Source organism: Neoarius graeffei, chromosome 17, assembly GCF_027579695.1.
Source record: "Neoarius graeffei isolate fNeoGra1 chromosome 17, fNeoGra1.pri, whole genome shotgun sequence".
Taxonomy (NCBI): Eukaryota; Metazoa; Chordata; class Actinopteri; order Siluriformes; family Ariidae; genus Neoarius; species Neoarius graeffei.
This window is the reverse complement of record NC_083585.1, coordinates 49,081,750-49,097,991: the sequence shown is the minus strand read 5'-3', so window position 1 is coordinate 49,097,991 and position 16,242 is coordinate 49,081,750. Positions and strand designations below refer to the sequence as shown.

Genomic DNA, 16,242 nt, shown 5'->3' with positions numbered 1-16,242 from the left:
ATTTTATTGTAAGTAACGGGAACGGCATTATAACGATATAAAAAGTAATTAGTTAGATGACTCGTTACTAAAAAAAGTAACGCCGTTTATTTCTAATGCCGTTATTCCCATCACTGCTTATCCCAGTCTCTACTCACTCCAACCCTTAAATAACAGGTATTCAAAAACCATTCAACTGGTCAACAACCATTTCATTTTAGCATTTCAACATTTTTACAGTTTTAACATTTCCTTAGTCTGCAACTATTCAGGTGCGAAATACAATGCGCCGGACTTTTGTTGTGCGTGCGTGTGTACTGTCCAGTGTGAAAAGCAGAGAAGAACACACCGCTCGAGAAACAGTGGGATATGATTGCGGGCTAATGTGAATATTCTTAGCTTCAATCAGATATATGAGAAACAATTTTATTAAGCCGTTGTGGTTATGAAATGATTCAATGCCCTGTGCGTTTGATATGATGTTCAGTGTGACTTGCTCTCCCCTCGTTTGTAACATGAATTGTGTGCCGCGTGTGCCTTGGTTGGGGTTACTTTACGGGGCTGGAATAAGTTGGCTGTGTCTTACCTGGCTCAGCTGCCCCACTGCCTTTGCTAGTACCTGCTGCATCATCCGAATCTTTTTAAAATATTTATGCAGTGAGCCCCTGAGTCTCTTGGCTTCTTCCTCTCTTTTTCTCTTTTCTTTTCTGTGCTCCTGACTTGTGCATGTTGGCAAATGGCACGCACGCTGATTGTCGAAGCGCTATGATCGATCGATGTCGTTTTTTTCCCCTTAATCAAAGAGTCAGACCAAACCATTTTTGCATTGGGGTGGTAGGGGGTTCTTGACACCTTTTTCAAAGACAATAAAGGCAAAAGATCTAGAAATCATTTATTGAATGCAAATATAGCACATTTCTCCCCCAAATCAACACATTTTGAAATGAAATTAAATAATCGCAACTTCATGAGAGCCCAGTTCTGGGCCCTCCCCATTCCTGGGCCCGGGACAACATACCCGTTTGTCCCCCCCTGTCGGCGGGCCTGGTTACATGTGAGGCATTTCATTTTCACAAACATTTTCTGATGTAACATAAGTGAAATTTAGATCAAATAAGTCTTTCAGAATTTATATTGTGCAGAAAAATCCATAATTTTTTTTTGTATTTTAGTTTGAATTAAACATTTGAAGAAAACACCTTCGATGATTGCAGTTGGTTATATTTTAACAAGTCCACGTAACTGAATTGAATGTAATGTTTAGTCACAATTTTTGGGGAAAAAAAAGTTATGTAAATGCCACCTTTTGTTTTTTCAGCACTATGACAAATGAATTTCTAATGTCTTTTGTTTTCATTCCATATATAATTGGATTAATAATTGGAAGAACGGTGAAAATCATCAAACCACATATTTGGCGTGCATTGGGTGGTATATTCTGAAAACGATATGAAACTATGGTAAAGATAGCAACTATTTCATACAGAACAAAGGTAATTATCTGTGCTAAACATGTGTTTACAGCCTTACTTCTAACATTAGTTTGTGTGTGGGAAAGACAGGCTTTAAGAATTTGTACATAGGAGAATAATTGAATAGTCACACTAACGCCATGCATAACTCCAGTTATAGTTAATCCATAAACATTGTTCACAGTAAAGTCACCACCACACGAAAGACTTAACAGTGCACTATTGCTACAATACACATTAAAAATGATTGTGTTACATTTTGGAAATCTTGCCTGAAGAGCAAACAACACAACAATCATGGAAATGTCAAGGCCCCAAGCCAGAGCTATCACACCACCAACTGTGTATGGACTCATGATAGAGTTATACCTGAGTGGCTTGCATATTGCGATGTAGCGATCAAATGACATGGCTGCCAGGATAAAAAGTACACTACCTCCATAGGAATGAAGCAAAACCCCCTGCAGGACACATGTTGGATAATAGACCATATTTGTCTGGGTTACAATATCCAGAAGCACTCTGGGCAAGGCACATGTAATTGCCATTAAATCTGCCAAAGGAAGGCTGAACAAAATGTAAAACATTGGCTTATGAAGGCTTTGCTGGGTAACAATCAATGCTAAAATTATTACATTACAGAATACTGCAAACAAATAGATCAGAGCTCCAGTGATAAAAACAGGATAAATGGCTTGAGGAGGGACATCAAATCTGGCAATTTGAAGGTTGAAACTGAATGTGGTGTTGTAAAATAGTTGTTCCATTCACAACCTGCAGGAGAAGAAAACAGAAAGGTGTTATCAATTTAGCAGTGTGCATCCCCCCCCCTTTCATTTACAGTGACTTTGGCCTCAGACTCACCTGGCAAAAGATCCAATTATGTGAATAGAGGGGAATGATATGGCCCATTTATATCCATTTCTATCCTCCCAAGATGATGCATGTTACTCATAAGCCACCAGAGAATATTAGCACCTTGAATCTTCTCATAACCATAAGATGTATAGCTTGACAGAAGAAGCTCTGTCCACAAACATTAGCACAATAAGTTAACATATGTGAATCTTATGAGAGAAGGAATTAAACAATCAGAATGACTGACTGATTTTCTTCGAAGTTGCTTTGTATTCTTTAAAGTGTCTGAAATTTTAACTTGCAGTTTATTTAAATGTATTTGTTTTTAAATGTTAACTTGTACACTCACTGAACACTTTATGAACACTACACTAATGCTGGGTAGGGCTTCCCTTTGCTCTTAAAATAGTCTCAATTCTTCATGACATGGATTTGAAGAGATGTTCCTTTGAGTTTCTGGTCCATGTTGACATGATCACATCAGACAATTCCTGCAGATTTTTCTGGTGCATTTTCATGCTGCAAATCTCCTGTTTGAATTCAGATTGGTAAGGCCAGTGAATAGCACTGAACTCATTGGCATGTTCATGAAAAAAGTTTGATATGACTGTTACCTTGTGACATAGTGCATTATCATGTTGGAAGTAGCCATCAGAAGATGGGTAAACTGTGCCCATGAACAGATGACTGATTTGTATTAATTGGCCCAAATTGAGCCAAGAAAATAATCCCCACACCATTCCACCACACCCACCGAACTGGACTGTTGATGCAAGGCTGGTTGGGTATATGGATTCATGCAGTTGGTGGCAAATTCTGACCTTTCTGTATAATCTGTGTCTCTCAACAGAAATCAAGATTCATCAGACCTGGCTATGCTGTTCCAGTCTTTGACGGTCAAGTTTTGTAGGCATAGCTTCACCTGCAAACTCAGCTTTCTGTTCTTGGCTGACAGAAGTTGAATCCAACATGGTCTTCTGCTGTTGTAGCCCATCTGCCTCAAGGTTTGACATAATGTGCATTCTGAGATGTTTTTGTGCTAACTACATTTGTACAAAGTGGTTGTTTGAGTTACTGTATCCTTCATGTCAGCTCAAAACTGTCTGTCCATTCTCCATTGACCTCTCTCATCAACAAGGTGTTTCTGTTCACAGAACTGCAGTTCACTGGATTTTTTTCTCTTTATTGCACCATTCTGTGTAAACTCTTGAGACAGTTGTGCATGAAAATCCCAAAACATGAGCAGTTTTAGAAATACTCAAACCAGCCCATCTAACACAAGCAATTATGCCAAAGTCAAAATCACTGAGATCACATTTTCCCCATTCTGATAGTTGATATGAACATTAACTGAAGCTGCTGGTCTATATCTGCATGCTGCACTGCACTGCTGCCACACAATTGGCTGATTTAAATAATTGCATGAATGAGTAGGTGTACATATGTTCCTAATAGTGTTCAGAGTGTGTTTTTATTTATTTATTTATTTATTTATTTATTTATTTCTCTGCCTTAATTTTAAACAAATGCATTTTTGCTTAATGCTGTACCTACCTGGAGCTGGGTGCAGTCCTCTAGTACTCCACCTGACACTGACCTGTCTACATGACACCTTACCATCATGAAAATGACTCCACAGAAATGATCCAGAAATGTGTGTGGAGTTTTTGAGTGTGCAGCGGTAGTGTGGGAATCCTTGTGAGCAGTTCTGCCCCCTTCTATCTGAGGAAGCCCAGCTGGTGGAGAAAAGCTGGCACTAGAAAATAAGCTGGAGTGCATGGATGTAAAGAGCGCAATCCTAAGCGAGTCCACCAAACTCCAGAACATCAGCACTGGATTCAGACCTTCAGTGAAGGTGGCTTGCCTTTTGTGTTTGCCCAGCAGCTCCAAGACTTAGATAAAATAGAGGGGAAATAGGAGGCATTTCTCATGAAGCCAGTTTTTCACACCTGACTTCCTCTTTTGTTCCTTCTCCCTCTCTCTTCCACCACACAGAGTATGTCATTGAAACCCACAGCTGCAGGGGTGAGACCAGGGCAGGTGTGTTGGTGTTGCTGGGAAGCTTGGGAATTCCAAGACCAATGCCACATGATGGAAGTGGAGAAATTGGTCAGGCTCCGAGACATGCCATGGGCCTCCCTCAATCAAGCTGGGACATACTGTACTGTGTGTATATATGTAAGTTTCAAAGGGGTAAATACCATATTTTGGTGGATTCTAACTATAATCAAGCCACTATTCATCCAGATAGGGTCACACACACACAGGTTTATATGGATTAGAGGGACTTTTTCTCCGAACAGGCCCAGTGATGGTTTACATGGACTACCCTTTCCTGAGGTTCTAGAGCAATGGGAGTTGGATTAAAACACTGCAAAAAATCTGAAAAAATGTTTAGGTCACTTCAGCTTTCATGTACAAGCTACACAACTTCATGCACAGCACCCCAATCGTATTGTGGTTTACGTGGGCAGTTCTCTTTTTGACAAATGTGTGACTTACGAGGACAAAACAAAACACTTTTGGGTCTTTAAAGGGACAGTGACATCACTTTTAAATAGCTTATCATTAACATAAATACACACACCTGACAGCACAAAGCATTACTGGAACAGTTATTTTATTAACTATAAAGTGCTCTTAAACTTGAAATATTCAGCACGTATACACACATTTTAGTATTATCAGCATATAAACAAAAATATGTATAAAAATAACTGCACTTCTTAATTCTATTAGTTATCTGGCTGCATATATGATTTTGTTTTTGCAACGCCAATTGAATTATGTTAAAATGAACGTTAAACTGAACTGTAGTTACACAGTCAACCACAGTCACAACTTTGAACGCTCACATTAAGGCCCTGTCCACACGGCAACGGATTCAGGTGAATATGATAAAATTGTTTATCGTTTCGGCCTGGCGTCCACACGGCACTGGCATTTTGGGTGCCCCAAAATGAAATCTTTTGAGAATGGGTCCCAGAGTGGAAAAATCTGGCAACGGCCCCGTTGCGAAGTCGTCTGGATGAGTAGAACGGATTTGTTTACGATGATGTCACAACCACATGACTGTCAGTGCTTCACACCGGGTAGAAGTGTAACGAACTCGATGCGAGTTGTCAACAAATCCTATAACTTGGTTCATGAAACACGCTTACAAACCAGTGGGGCTCTGGAATTTAGAGTGTAGGCAGCCTGAAAAAAAGCTCAAACTTTCTTATTTAAACTGTGTTTTTAGCCACAATTTTCACTCTACACACACGATTTTCTCAAAAGTAGTAGCCACACTTGTGCTGATTCACACAATGTGTCTACCTGAGCGATAGGATTTACAGTTTTTGAATGAGAAGCCTGAAAGTAAGGAGAGGACAGGCGCGTAGCCCCATAGACTCCCATTCAAATCCTGAAAGCGCGCTGACTACAAAATCAGAAAAGTCACTCGTTTTTAACTTGCTCTAGTGTCCTCATTTTTTCACTACAGACAAAAAAAAATACATCATTGTGTTCAGGAGAGCCTTGTGGCACTCAATGTGAAAGAATTTTGTGAGTATCTCCTTCCGTTTTCATGTAAATCCCCGTTGTTTGGAGGGAGCACTCTGAGGAAAAACCACCCTTTTTGTGTGCTTCTCTGTGTCTCTGCTCGCAGCGCGTGGGTGGGGGAGGGACTGCTCGCTTTCTCACTCACTCTCTCTCACACACACACACACACACACAGGAGGGAGGGGCTGCTCCCTCTCAGACAGAGACATGCCTGAAGCCTCAAGGCAAGTCACACATTCACACAGTACAGCTCAGCTCCTGCAACTGTGACTGCTACTACGTGCACTGCATCACTCTCACAATTTCCCCCAGGGGAATTGTCTTACAGCACACCTAGAGGTGTGGCATGTGTATTGCATCATTTTCAGCAAGCATTCCGTTCCCATATGGACCTTATATTTTTCTGATCCGTTGCCCATGTGGACACTGAAATGACGAATTTTCCTATTTTAAAATGTCCATTTGTTTCGTCCCTATTGGTGGTGACTGATGATCTTTTTGACTCGTGTTTGTGTGTATGACCCAAAATTCCAAATTCAAAACAAACAACGTTTGAAGTTGAAAAGAATGTTTGGTGTTTACTTTCTTGTTTATGTTTCTTTCAAAAATACAAATCAAACAAGGCTCCTTTAGCCGTTTTGAACATAAAGACAGGCTGGGTAAATTAAAGGCACAATGTTCAAAGTAGTGAGTCACAGTAAGCAAACAGGTACGGTCAAAAGCTCTGTGCTCCCAGTCAGCCACACCTTCTCCAGGTAGCCTCACAATTTACAGTCACTTTCAACCTGTAGGGGGCACAGACTCACCAAATACAAAAATGCAGGCCTTAAAATATAGTAAGTAAATAAACTAAGGGAATGGCTCCTACATAACCGGCCCCTAATTGTTTAGCACGGACTTAAACAATTACAAATTATACACAAATTAGGAGCCCAATAGTTCATCATGCAATACAATTTCTCATAAATATGATTTAACATATAAACAAAAAAAAAATTCAATTTACACAGCCTTTGTTTTCTGGTCCATTTTCTGTTTCTTCACCCTCCAACATTAGACATAGTTTGGTGATTGTCCTTTGTATTATGTTGGTTTGAGTCTTAATTTTTGCTGTTCTCACCATTCCTCTTTTGTCAGGGTAGACTTCTTTTATTTTTCCTAGAATCCAGGAACTTCTTGGAGCTGTTGGATCCACCACTAATACTACATCACCGCACTGAAAGTTCCTTTTCTTCACGTTACATTTTTGGTGTTCTTGCAGTAAGGGTAGATACTCTAACGTCCACCGTCTCCAAAAGATGTTTGCCAGGTATTGTGCTTGTCTCCAGCGGCGTCTGGTGTATTGGTCGCTCTTCTCGAATGTCCCAGGAGGGAGAATGGGCCTGGCTTTAAGGAGCAGAAGGTCATTGGGTGTTAATGGGGTTAAATCCTGTGGGTCGTGGGTGACTGTAGTGAGAGGACGGCTATTTAGGATCGCTTCAACTTCACACAATACAGTTGGAACCCCTCATCATCTAACGTTTGTTGTTTCAGAACAGAGCAGAGCACTTGTCTTATGGACCTTATAAGCCTTTCCCATATGCCTCCATGATGGGATGCGCCTGGTGGATTGAATGTCCATTCTATGCCCATTGTTCTTAGTGTGCTATGCACCTTGTCCGAGTCAATTGTTGAGAAGGCCTTTTGTAGTTCTGCTTTTGCACCAACAAAATTGGTTCCATTATCTGAACGAAGGTACTTTACTTGGCCTCTCCTACAAATAAAGCGTCTTAAAGCATTGATGCATGAACTAGTGTCTAATGAGTTGGCTGTCTCAACACCTGCCAAACAAAAGGGAGCCATTCTAGTCAGAAAAACTTTTCAAGAAGCTGGAGACAAAACTCTGACATGAGACACGTGGGACAAACCTCTGTCTGAAAGACTGAGAGAAGACGCCATCCACCTGTTAGAGGAATATACGCGGCTCAACCAAATAACCTTCCACATAAGCCTCACACCAGTCAAAAGGATTGGAGGACCCTGGGGGATAACATTCTCTGATGGAAGTGACCAGAGCTATGGAGCTGTTGCATACTTCAGATGGAAGACCGAACAAGGGCTCCTGGTCCGGCTGGTTGAGTTCAAAGCAAAGCTCACACCACTTGACCAAAAGGGAGAACCAGTGAAGGCTGAGGTCTGTGGAGCTGTCTACGCTATAAGACTCAGAAGATACATTGAGAAGCACAGTCGAATGCAAATTGAATGTTGGCTCCATTTGTTGGACAGTCAAACCGTGTTGGGAGCAATCCAAAGAGAGAGCTATGGGTTCCAGACCTTTTTCGCAAACAGAGTTGGAGAGAACCAGAAGACCACATCTATTGAAGACTGGAGATGGATTCCAGGTGAGCAAAACATTGCTGATCTCATAACAAGAGGAGCAACCCCAGAAGACCTCAAAGAGGGCTCTGTGTGGCGAAATGGGCCAGAGTTTCTGAAACGACCTGTGAAAGAATGGCCGACAAAGTCAGCCAAAGACATTGCTGCACAGGGCAAAGAAAGTATAAACAAGCTCCAAAGGAAATGTTTCACAGCAGCATTGACTTGAGCACAGGTGAAAATGTTTCCAACCTCTGCTCCATCCAAGACTGACCAAAGCAAGGACTTGCAAAGTGGCCCTAGTGGAGAACACCACCAAATCCAAGTCTGGAGACCACCTGCTGGTTCTGCAGTGAGGAAAATCCTTGACATCAGCAGTTTCAGTAGTTTAACCAAGCTGACCAGAGTCATTGCCTGGGTGTGGAGAGCTGCCACAAAGTGGAGAAAAGTGCTGGCCAGAACCTCAACCACAAGTAAGCCAAAGGGGGAGAGAGTTCCTTCAGCCCAAAAGATCAGGTCCAGAGCCAAAGAAGCTGCACTTACCATCAGGGAGTGTGAAGACACGCTCAGGGACCTCTTCCTTGCAGCTCAGGAGGAGGTAATCTTTCCCGACACCACACTCAACAGACTTGCTGTGGTAAGGGATGAAAACACCGGACTTTTGCTCTGTGGAGGAAGGTTCCAAATCTTTAATGAAGAAAAAATTGCAGTACTGATCTTACCTTGCACATCATGGATATTTACTCTTCTAGCTCAAGAAGCCCATAACACAAATCAAGAAGAAATTGCAGGTACACTCCTGCAGATGAGAAGAAAAGCTTGGGTGGTAAGGGGCCAGAGACTAACTCAAAAGATTGTTGATAACTGTGTGACATGCAGAAAAGTAAAGGCCAGAAGATGCCAGAAGATTATGAGTGAACTTCCACCTGAAAGAACACCAGCCAATCCATTTGAGTACACAACAGTGGACTTATTTGGACCTTATGAAGTGAAGGATGATGTGAGAAAGAAGGTGAAGCTCAGATTGTGGGGAATTGTCTTCTGCTGCATGGCAGCCAGAGCTATGCACACACATCTTGTCAGTGACCAGTCAGCTGAAGGCTTCTTGTTAGCTTACCAACAGTTCACAGCACTGAGAGGGCATCCACGGAAACTCTGGTTGGATCCTGGAAAGAAACTTGTTGGAGCCAGACCTGCCCTCGAAAAGTTCTACATGTTTCTGGACCAACTGGAAAAGTCACAGCTTGAAAATGAAGCCTCCAAACACGGCACAGAATGGAGCTGGAAAATCTATCCAGCAGACTCGCCTCACAGGAATGGAGCCGCTGAAGCTGCTGTCTGCACTGTGAAGCGGGCTTTGCACAATCTGGGAGGTAATGGAGTCTTCACATGAGGTAAGTTTCAAACCTTCCTTTATATGGTTTCCAACCTCGCCAAAGAAAGACCTATTGATTCCAGGACTCAGAGCCGGGAGGACTGTATAGAATACATCAGCCCAAATTCACTTCTGCTTGGAAGAACTGGACCCAGCGGAGATCCAGGGACCTTTGAATTTGAAGGCTACTCTTATAAAAGATTAAGAGCAATCCAAACAGAAGTTGACTGGTTCTGGAGGAAATGAAGCCAGTTAGCAGGACCGAGCCAGTTAGCAGGACCAAACCTGTTTATCAGGTCCAAGTGGCACACAGCACAAAGGAATGTGGCCATTGGAGATGCTGTCTGGCTGGCTGATCAAAACACCCTGAGAGGTCAGTTCAGGCTTGCCAGAGTCGTTGATGTCAACACTGACAAGAAAGGAATTGTAAGGGATGTGCATGTCAGAACCTTCCCCAGTTACCCAGTCTCTACTGTGAAACTTAAATAAAAGGTGAAGATGCCATCAACCAAAATACCTGCAACAGTTCTTCACAGGGATGTCAGACGGATAGTTGTCCTGCTTCCAGTTGAAGAACAGCAACAAGATTGAAAATGGAACAAGTGAATCCAGTACATTATGCAACTTGTGTGACCTCCTTGGGTTGAAGAACCAGGAGGTCAAGTGGGAGGTGTTGTCAGATTTCAATTCATTTCTCATGAGCACTCACAAGGCACTCCAAACCAATGGGGGGGGGCACGCACAAGATAGTGGTGAAACCCAAACCCTCAGCAAGTGTTTTAGAGGGACCATATTTACCTGCGCATGCAAAGCATGGTAGGAAATGTTTGGACAAAGCCCAGTTAGCCTTTCACCTGCTCCTGGAAATATGGAATGACCACAACTCCAGATCAACCTCAAAATGCAACTGGTAGGGGAAAAAAAAAACAACTTAAAATGTGGAAGACGCGATGAGGTCATGCTTCATCATGACTGTTAATTATTAAGTAAATGTGGTTTAAAATGGATAATTTTGGTTATGCTAATTTAAACTTGTTAAATTTACTTTGTTGAAAATGTATCTGAATTGTTAAATTTATCTTAATTTCATAGTAGTATGATACTTTAAGTTTGTTTGTTACTTTTAACCATTAACTGACTTGAGGCCTTAATTTGAATGACTTTTTGTTTGTTTGAGGGAAAATGTTTATTTCATTCATTTGGAGACTTTTTTTTTTTTGGTTCACCTGGAAGGTTATCAACCTATTCAATATTATCCAATTTCATCATTTGATTATATCCACTAAAACCCAAACCCTCTTCAAGAAAAAAAAAAATCAAGGAATAAGAAGAATTTAGTTGTCCATTGCATCCTTCAATGGTTGATCAGGCAGTTTTTCAAGTTTGGGCAGAGTTGTGGTCACAAAAAGCACAGAACTTGACACCTACTGTAGGTTGTGAGTCAATAGAATGTTAAAACCTTCAATGTTTCCCAGAAATGCTGATGTGCTCCAGTGCAGAATTTGAGTTTGATATTCCTGCTCTGTAGGGTGGCCTTTTGATATTAAGGGGTATTAATGTATGCCAAGAAAAATATTCCCTACACCATTACAAGAAGACAAAACCTTTACCTTTCACTGACTGTAAATATGTAAATAACTAGACAAATGTCAAAGGTGTATGCCAAGCAGATTTCAAAAGCCAATGTACTCTATGTGAATATGTACACCTACAGTTCCATGTAAGATATGTTATAAAACCAGTTGAAAGCTTATAGGCAACGGTTTTAATTTTATGCACATTTAAAACTTTTTTATATGTTTAAAAAAAACCTCTAACTTCTGGTCCCAAGAATTATTGTTAATAAGTAATAATTAAAATAAGTTAGCGCAGATCGTGGTGAATTTCTGTTTGGCTATTTTTGTGACCACTCGGCACGTGATGTCATTTAAGACAAACCAACCACTTGAGTTGAGTCCACTTCCATGTATTTTCATTGCCATTCGGCTTGAGTGCACACGTGCGTTCAGGAATTTCCAAAGAAAAAACATGCCTTATTGTTGTGTAGTGAACTACCGTATAACAATGGGACCGGGTCAGGAAGAAGTTTTTACATTTTTCTGAGAGAGGAGAAGAGGCGGAGTGAGAGGATTGGCTTTTTTGAGAAGAGGTGGAGTGAGAGGATTGGCTTTTTCTGAAAAAGAAGAGGTGGCGCAAGTGTTTTTTTTGTTTGTTTGTTTTCTGAAAAAGAAGAGGCGGAATGAGTGGGTTGGCTTTTTCTGAAAAAGAGGCGGAGTGAGTGGGTTGGCTTTTTCCAAAAGAGGAGGGGCAGAGCGAGTGGGTTGTGTGCATGAAGCCAGAGGTTTTTTTTTTTTTTGGAAGAGGAGAAGAAGCGGAGAGAGTGGATTGTGCGCGTGAAACAAAATCAAACAGTCAAAGAAGAAACGGAGCAGCAACGTTCAAGCAAAAAGGAGAAGATTGGAGGTAAACGTTTTTACTTTTGCTTGCAATTGACAAGTCAAGAATCCTGAGGGATCCTGTACAATCATTGTGGAAATGAGACAAAAGGATATTTCCTCACTTGGAGTAGGCTATAAATAGTATAATGCTGCGGATGGCAGGCTACAGGCTAATGTGGCCTACTGACGCACTGTCAAGTAATTGTTACCTATATCCACTAGGGAGGGTGGCTTAATTATTCTTCAAAAGGGCTCTTACTTAAATTCCTACTTTTGTCGTAATACCATCATAACTACCAGGATAACTTGTTTGGGCGCGAGTCTTGTCGAGGTCTGGGGTCACTGCGATCAGAGTCGTCCGAGTCGCTGTCCGATTCCATGGCTGCATGGTCAAACCAGTGAGCCACATTCACCGATTGCTTCACAACGGCCATAGGTTCATATATATATATATATATGGTTTCACCTCTCGGTATTCAATTTGGAGAGTTCCTACTTCAAAATCGCTATCGCTTTCAGGCATTTTACACAACCTCTCACGACCAAAGTCCGTACATGTGTGCTCGGTTCGCAGGTAAACATAGAACTGCTCCCAGTCTGTTTGGCTTAAATGACGTCATGATGACGGTCCCCTGGGCCCTATACTACGAACGGAGGTTAACCTACCCAGAAGTAACCCAGGGTTCCCCCGCTAAACCGGGGTTAACAAAACCTGGGTATCTTGTTTGGGGTTAAACGGTACTACGACGCCAGTTATGAAGTTGATTTGTTGAACCTGTGTTAACCTAATCAGGGTTAATGCGCGTTCACGTTAAAGGGAAGGTTATCAGCGCAAATCCCCACTGTTCACAATGGCACGGTCGCCGTACTTCACGGAGGAAGAATGTTCCGTCATAATGGAAAGCTACGAGGAGTTCAAAACAACATTTAGAACCAAATCTAACACAGCGGCTGCCAATAAGGAGCGGCAAGCATGTTGGCAACGAATTGCCGATCGGGTAAATGCGTAAGTACATTCTCCCTTCTACATGTTCCAGAACAGAAGTATAGGATGAGAGAAAGCTTCATGATCAATCACAAGTCACAGAAAATGGTCCTTCGACGTGGCGCCAGTCATATATAGCTTGTTTAATGTCCGAAAAATCCTGAATAAAATTTGGTATGGTAAATTCATGGAGTAGCCTACTTAAGCTGATATGTGCACAGAGTCACATGAATTAGGATGACTGACTGTTCAGTCCCTTTGACTAAGTTGGTGTATGTCCTGTGAACATTTCAGAGGCAACAGCAGTGCCAAATGCACCTGGCAACAGGTGAAAATGAAGTATAAAAACATCATTCGTAATGGTAAGTGTGTGTGTGTGTGTGTGTGTGTGTGTGTGTGTGTGTGTGTGTGTGTGTGTGAGGCATATATAATGAAAAGATGCTCGTCTTTCACAGCCAACAAGAAAAAGGTGGCCGCCAGGTGCACGGGAGGAGGGAGGGCACCAGAAGCCCTTACCGTGGCCGAGGAGTTGGCACTCGCCAACAATAGCGGTAGGCCAATCATGGAGGGGGTAGAAGGAGGCCTACAATCCACCCCTGGTGCTGTGGAAATGTCCACCCTCTACGTGCGGGGTAATATGGCATTCAAGTTCCATGTAAGAAGTGTGTTTTCTTGTTCATCAGTGGCATGTCTTATGTGTACAGTTGAAGGAAGCAATCTGGAGACCATCCAGCCACCACAGCCCATACCCGGCTCCAGTGAGCCTCCGGCCGAGGTACCTGTAATAGCTAACATTGCATGCATTATGTTGTGTTCAGAAATTATGTAGGTGCAGCCTATGATTTATGTATGTTCTCTCAGGAGGAAGATGAGGAGACCCTCACGGCCAAATCCGACACCCACATGCAGGTTGAAAGACTCTACCACTGCTACTATATGCTGTGTCAATATTCTAGGAGGGTGCCCCATTACTCTTCAGCAGTACTGCATTTGAAGTGTGACTTGTATCAATGATGCAATCAGTCTGTGTGCTTGTGTTCCTTTGTAGGAGGAGTTGGAGCTGCCCCTGTCCCCTCCTGAGGCTTCCCTGCCAGGGACGTCACAATGTCACAAAGTACAGTTTCTTCCTCTTCGGTCCATCATTGCCAACTGTTATGCATACTAGGCTAATATGTTCATTCTGGGGTGGGGGTTCTGTAGGCCAGAGTGGACAATGTGCGCAGCCTGTATAAGAAAATGTTACAGCTAGACTGCAAAAAAAAGAGGCTGCAAATTCGGAAGCTCGAACTAGAAATTGAAAAGTTGGAGCATGAGAAGAAGGTATTATTACATTGTGTGTGTGTGTGTGTGTGTGTGTGTGTGTGTGTGTGTGTGTGTGTGTGTGTGTGTGTGTGTGCGTGCGCAAGCATTCATTTGGCTTTTCTGTCTTTTCTTTTCAGGAACGGGAAAACTTAAATAAATAAATACAGTAGGAATGAGTGGTGATTTTGGTTTTTCTTTATTTTGTGTTACTGGCTGAAAAATTGGTTTGTGATGGCCTCTCTCACTGAACGGCCTGTGGGATGGTCCAGGGTCATGGGGTCAACAACATTGGGGGGTGAGGGAACATAATTGGGAACCCTTTCTTTTCTGATGGTGGCTATGTTATGCAGTACCACACATGCCACTGTTATTTGACAGGCCTTCTCCGGCCTCACACGCAGGCCTTTTAGGCAGGCAAATCGAGCCTTCAATATGCCGAACGTGATCTCAATCCGTGCTCTTGTAACACTGTGGGCATGATTGAAGGCTCTCTGGGCCCTTGTTTGAGGGTCTGCGAATGGTGTCAGGAGGTGTTTCAAGCATGGGTATCCACGGTCCCCGAGCAGGATACCATCAAATCGCCCTTGTATGAAATGGAGAGAAATGTAGTTAGTGTCAAACAACTGTAAGATGCTCACTATTCTTTACTTAAAGAATACCATGAAGTTTGAGTAGGGACATCTGTGGTATTTTAGCTCTTTTCTGTATTGTCCTGATATCTTTTTGATGCAAGATGATTTGTGTTTTAAGGATTAGATGTAGGATTATCTTACCTTCCTCGAATCCCGCAGCTAGTGACGATTCTCTAAATATGCGGGAATCGTGGACAGACCCTGGCCATCTTGCATCCAGGCTGGTTATCATCGACTGGTGGTCACATGTCATCTAAGAACATCAAACATTTGTGCAAGGACAGGGGATATGACTGAGGTACAAGCACACTGTTACCCCTGCAAATGAGGAACAACACCAACCCATGTGGAGGACAAAACATCACCTAACGCAAAATGGGACCAGTACTGACAGGTTGATTTGAGGTATGGACATGACCTATTTGAATGTGGGCCTATATGAAGTAGACCTTTTACCTGTACGTTGATGCTATGGAAGGATTTTCTATTCACATAATCTGCCTCATGCTCTCCCAGGGGTGCACTGATGCGGATGTGAGTGCAGTCAATGGTTCCTATTACTCTTGGGAAACCTGTATATTTTGTTAGTCATATCAATTGTCAGTCACAATTGTCTCTATGAGAGTAGGCAAACAGACACAATTTGATATTAGTAATTACCTGCGATTGCATAAAACCCTTCTTTGATCTGAAGTGCGGTTAAATGCCCAGGGAACACGACAAATGCATTCATCAGTTTGTTTAGGGCAAGTACCACTTTGCGAATCATACGACAGACCGTGTTCTTACTGAGGTTTTCAGCATCACCGACGGAATACATATATTGTCCACTGGCAAAGTAACGCAATGACAAGCACATAATTTGCTCGACTGTGAGGGCCTGGCTTCGCCGGGTTACATTGCAGACTTCTGCCTCGATCAGCTGGCAAAGGTAACGAATTCCCTCAGCTGAAAATCTATATCGTTCATAAAGCACATCGTCCGGGTATGCCAGCGGATTCTGGTGGTCTCTAAATAACCTCGCCCTCCGGAGAGAGCCCCTCACAATCTGCGCTCCGATATCGCACGGGTCATCCAGGTACGCTGGCATTGTCTCTAGAGGAAATGTCGGTGGAGAGGTGGTGTTTAAAAAAGGTGTGGTTAATCGGAAACCTCGGGTTAACCAAGAACATAACCTGAGACGAGCAGGTTTGAGATGCAGCATAAGTTGCCATGGCAGCATACCTCGGTTTGAACATAGCCAACTTTCGTGGTATGGGTTAATCGGGAAGTTACGCTGCACGTGATCAAGTTACTCTCGAAG

At 42.5% G+C, this 16,242-nt stretch overlaps 1 protein-coding gene and 1 pseudogene across 1 annotated transcript; both read right to left on the bottom strand.

Annotated features, from left to right (window-relative positions):
- Positions 1–1,267: 1,267 nt before the first annotated feature.
- On the bottom strand, positions 1,268–2,218 carry LOC132901191 (olfactory receptor 52B2-like). The gene has a single exon (XM_060943530.1). The coding sequence runs from the start codon at positions 2,216–2,218 to the stop codon at positions 1,268–1,270; it is 951 nt and encodes a 316-aa protein (XP_060799513.1).
- Positions 2,219–14,180: 11,962 nt separating this feature from the next.
- Positions 14,181–16,014, bottom strand: LOC132901189 (putative nuclease HARBI1; annotated as a pseudogene).
- Between the last annotated feature and the right edge of the window lie 228 nt (positions 16,015–16,242).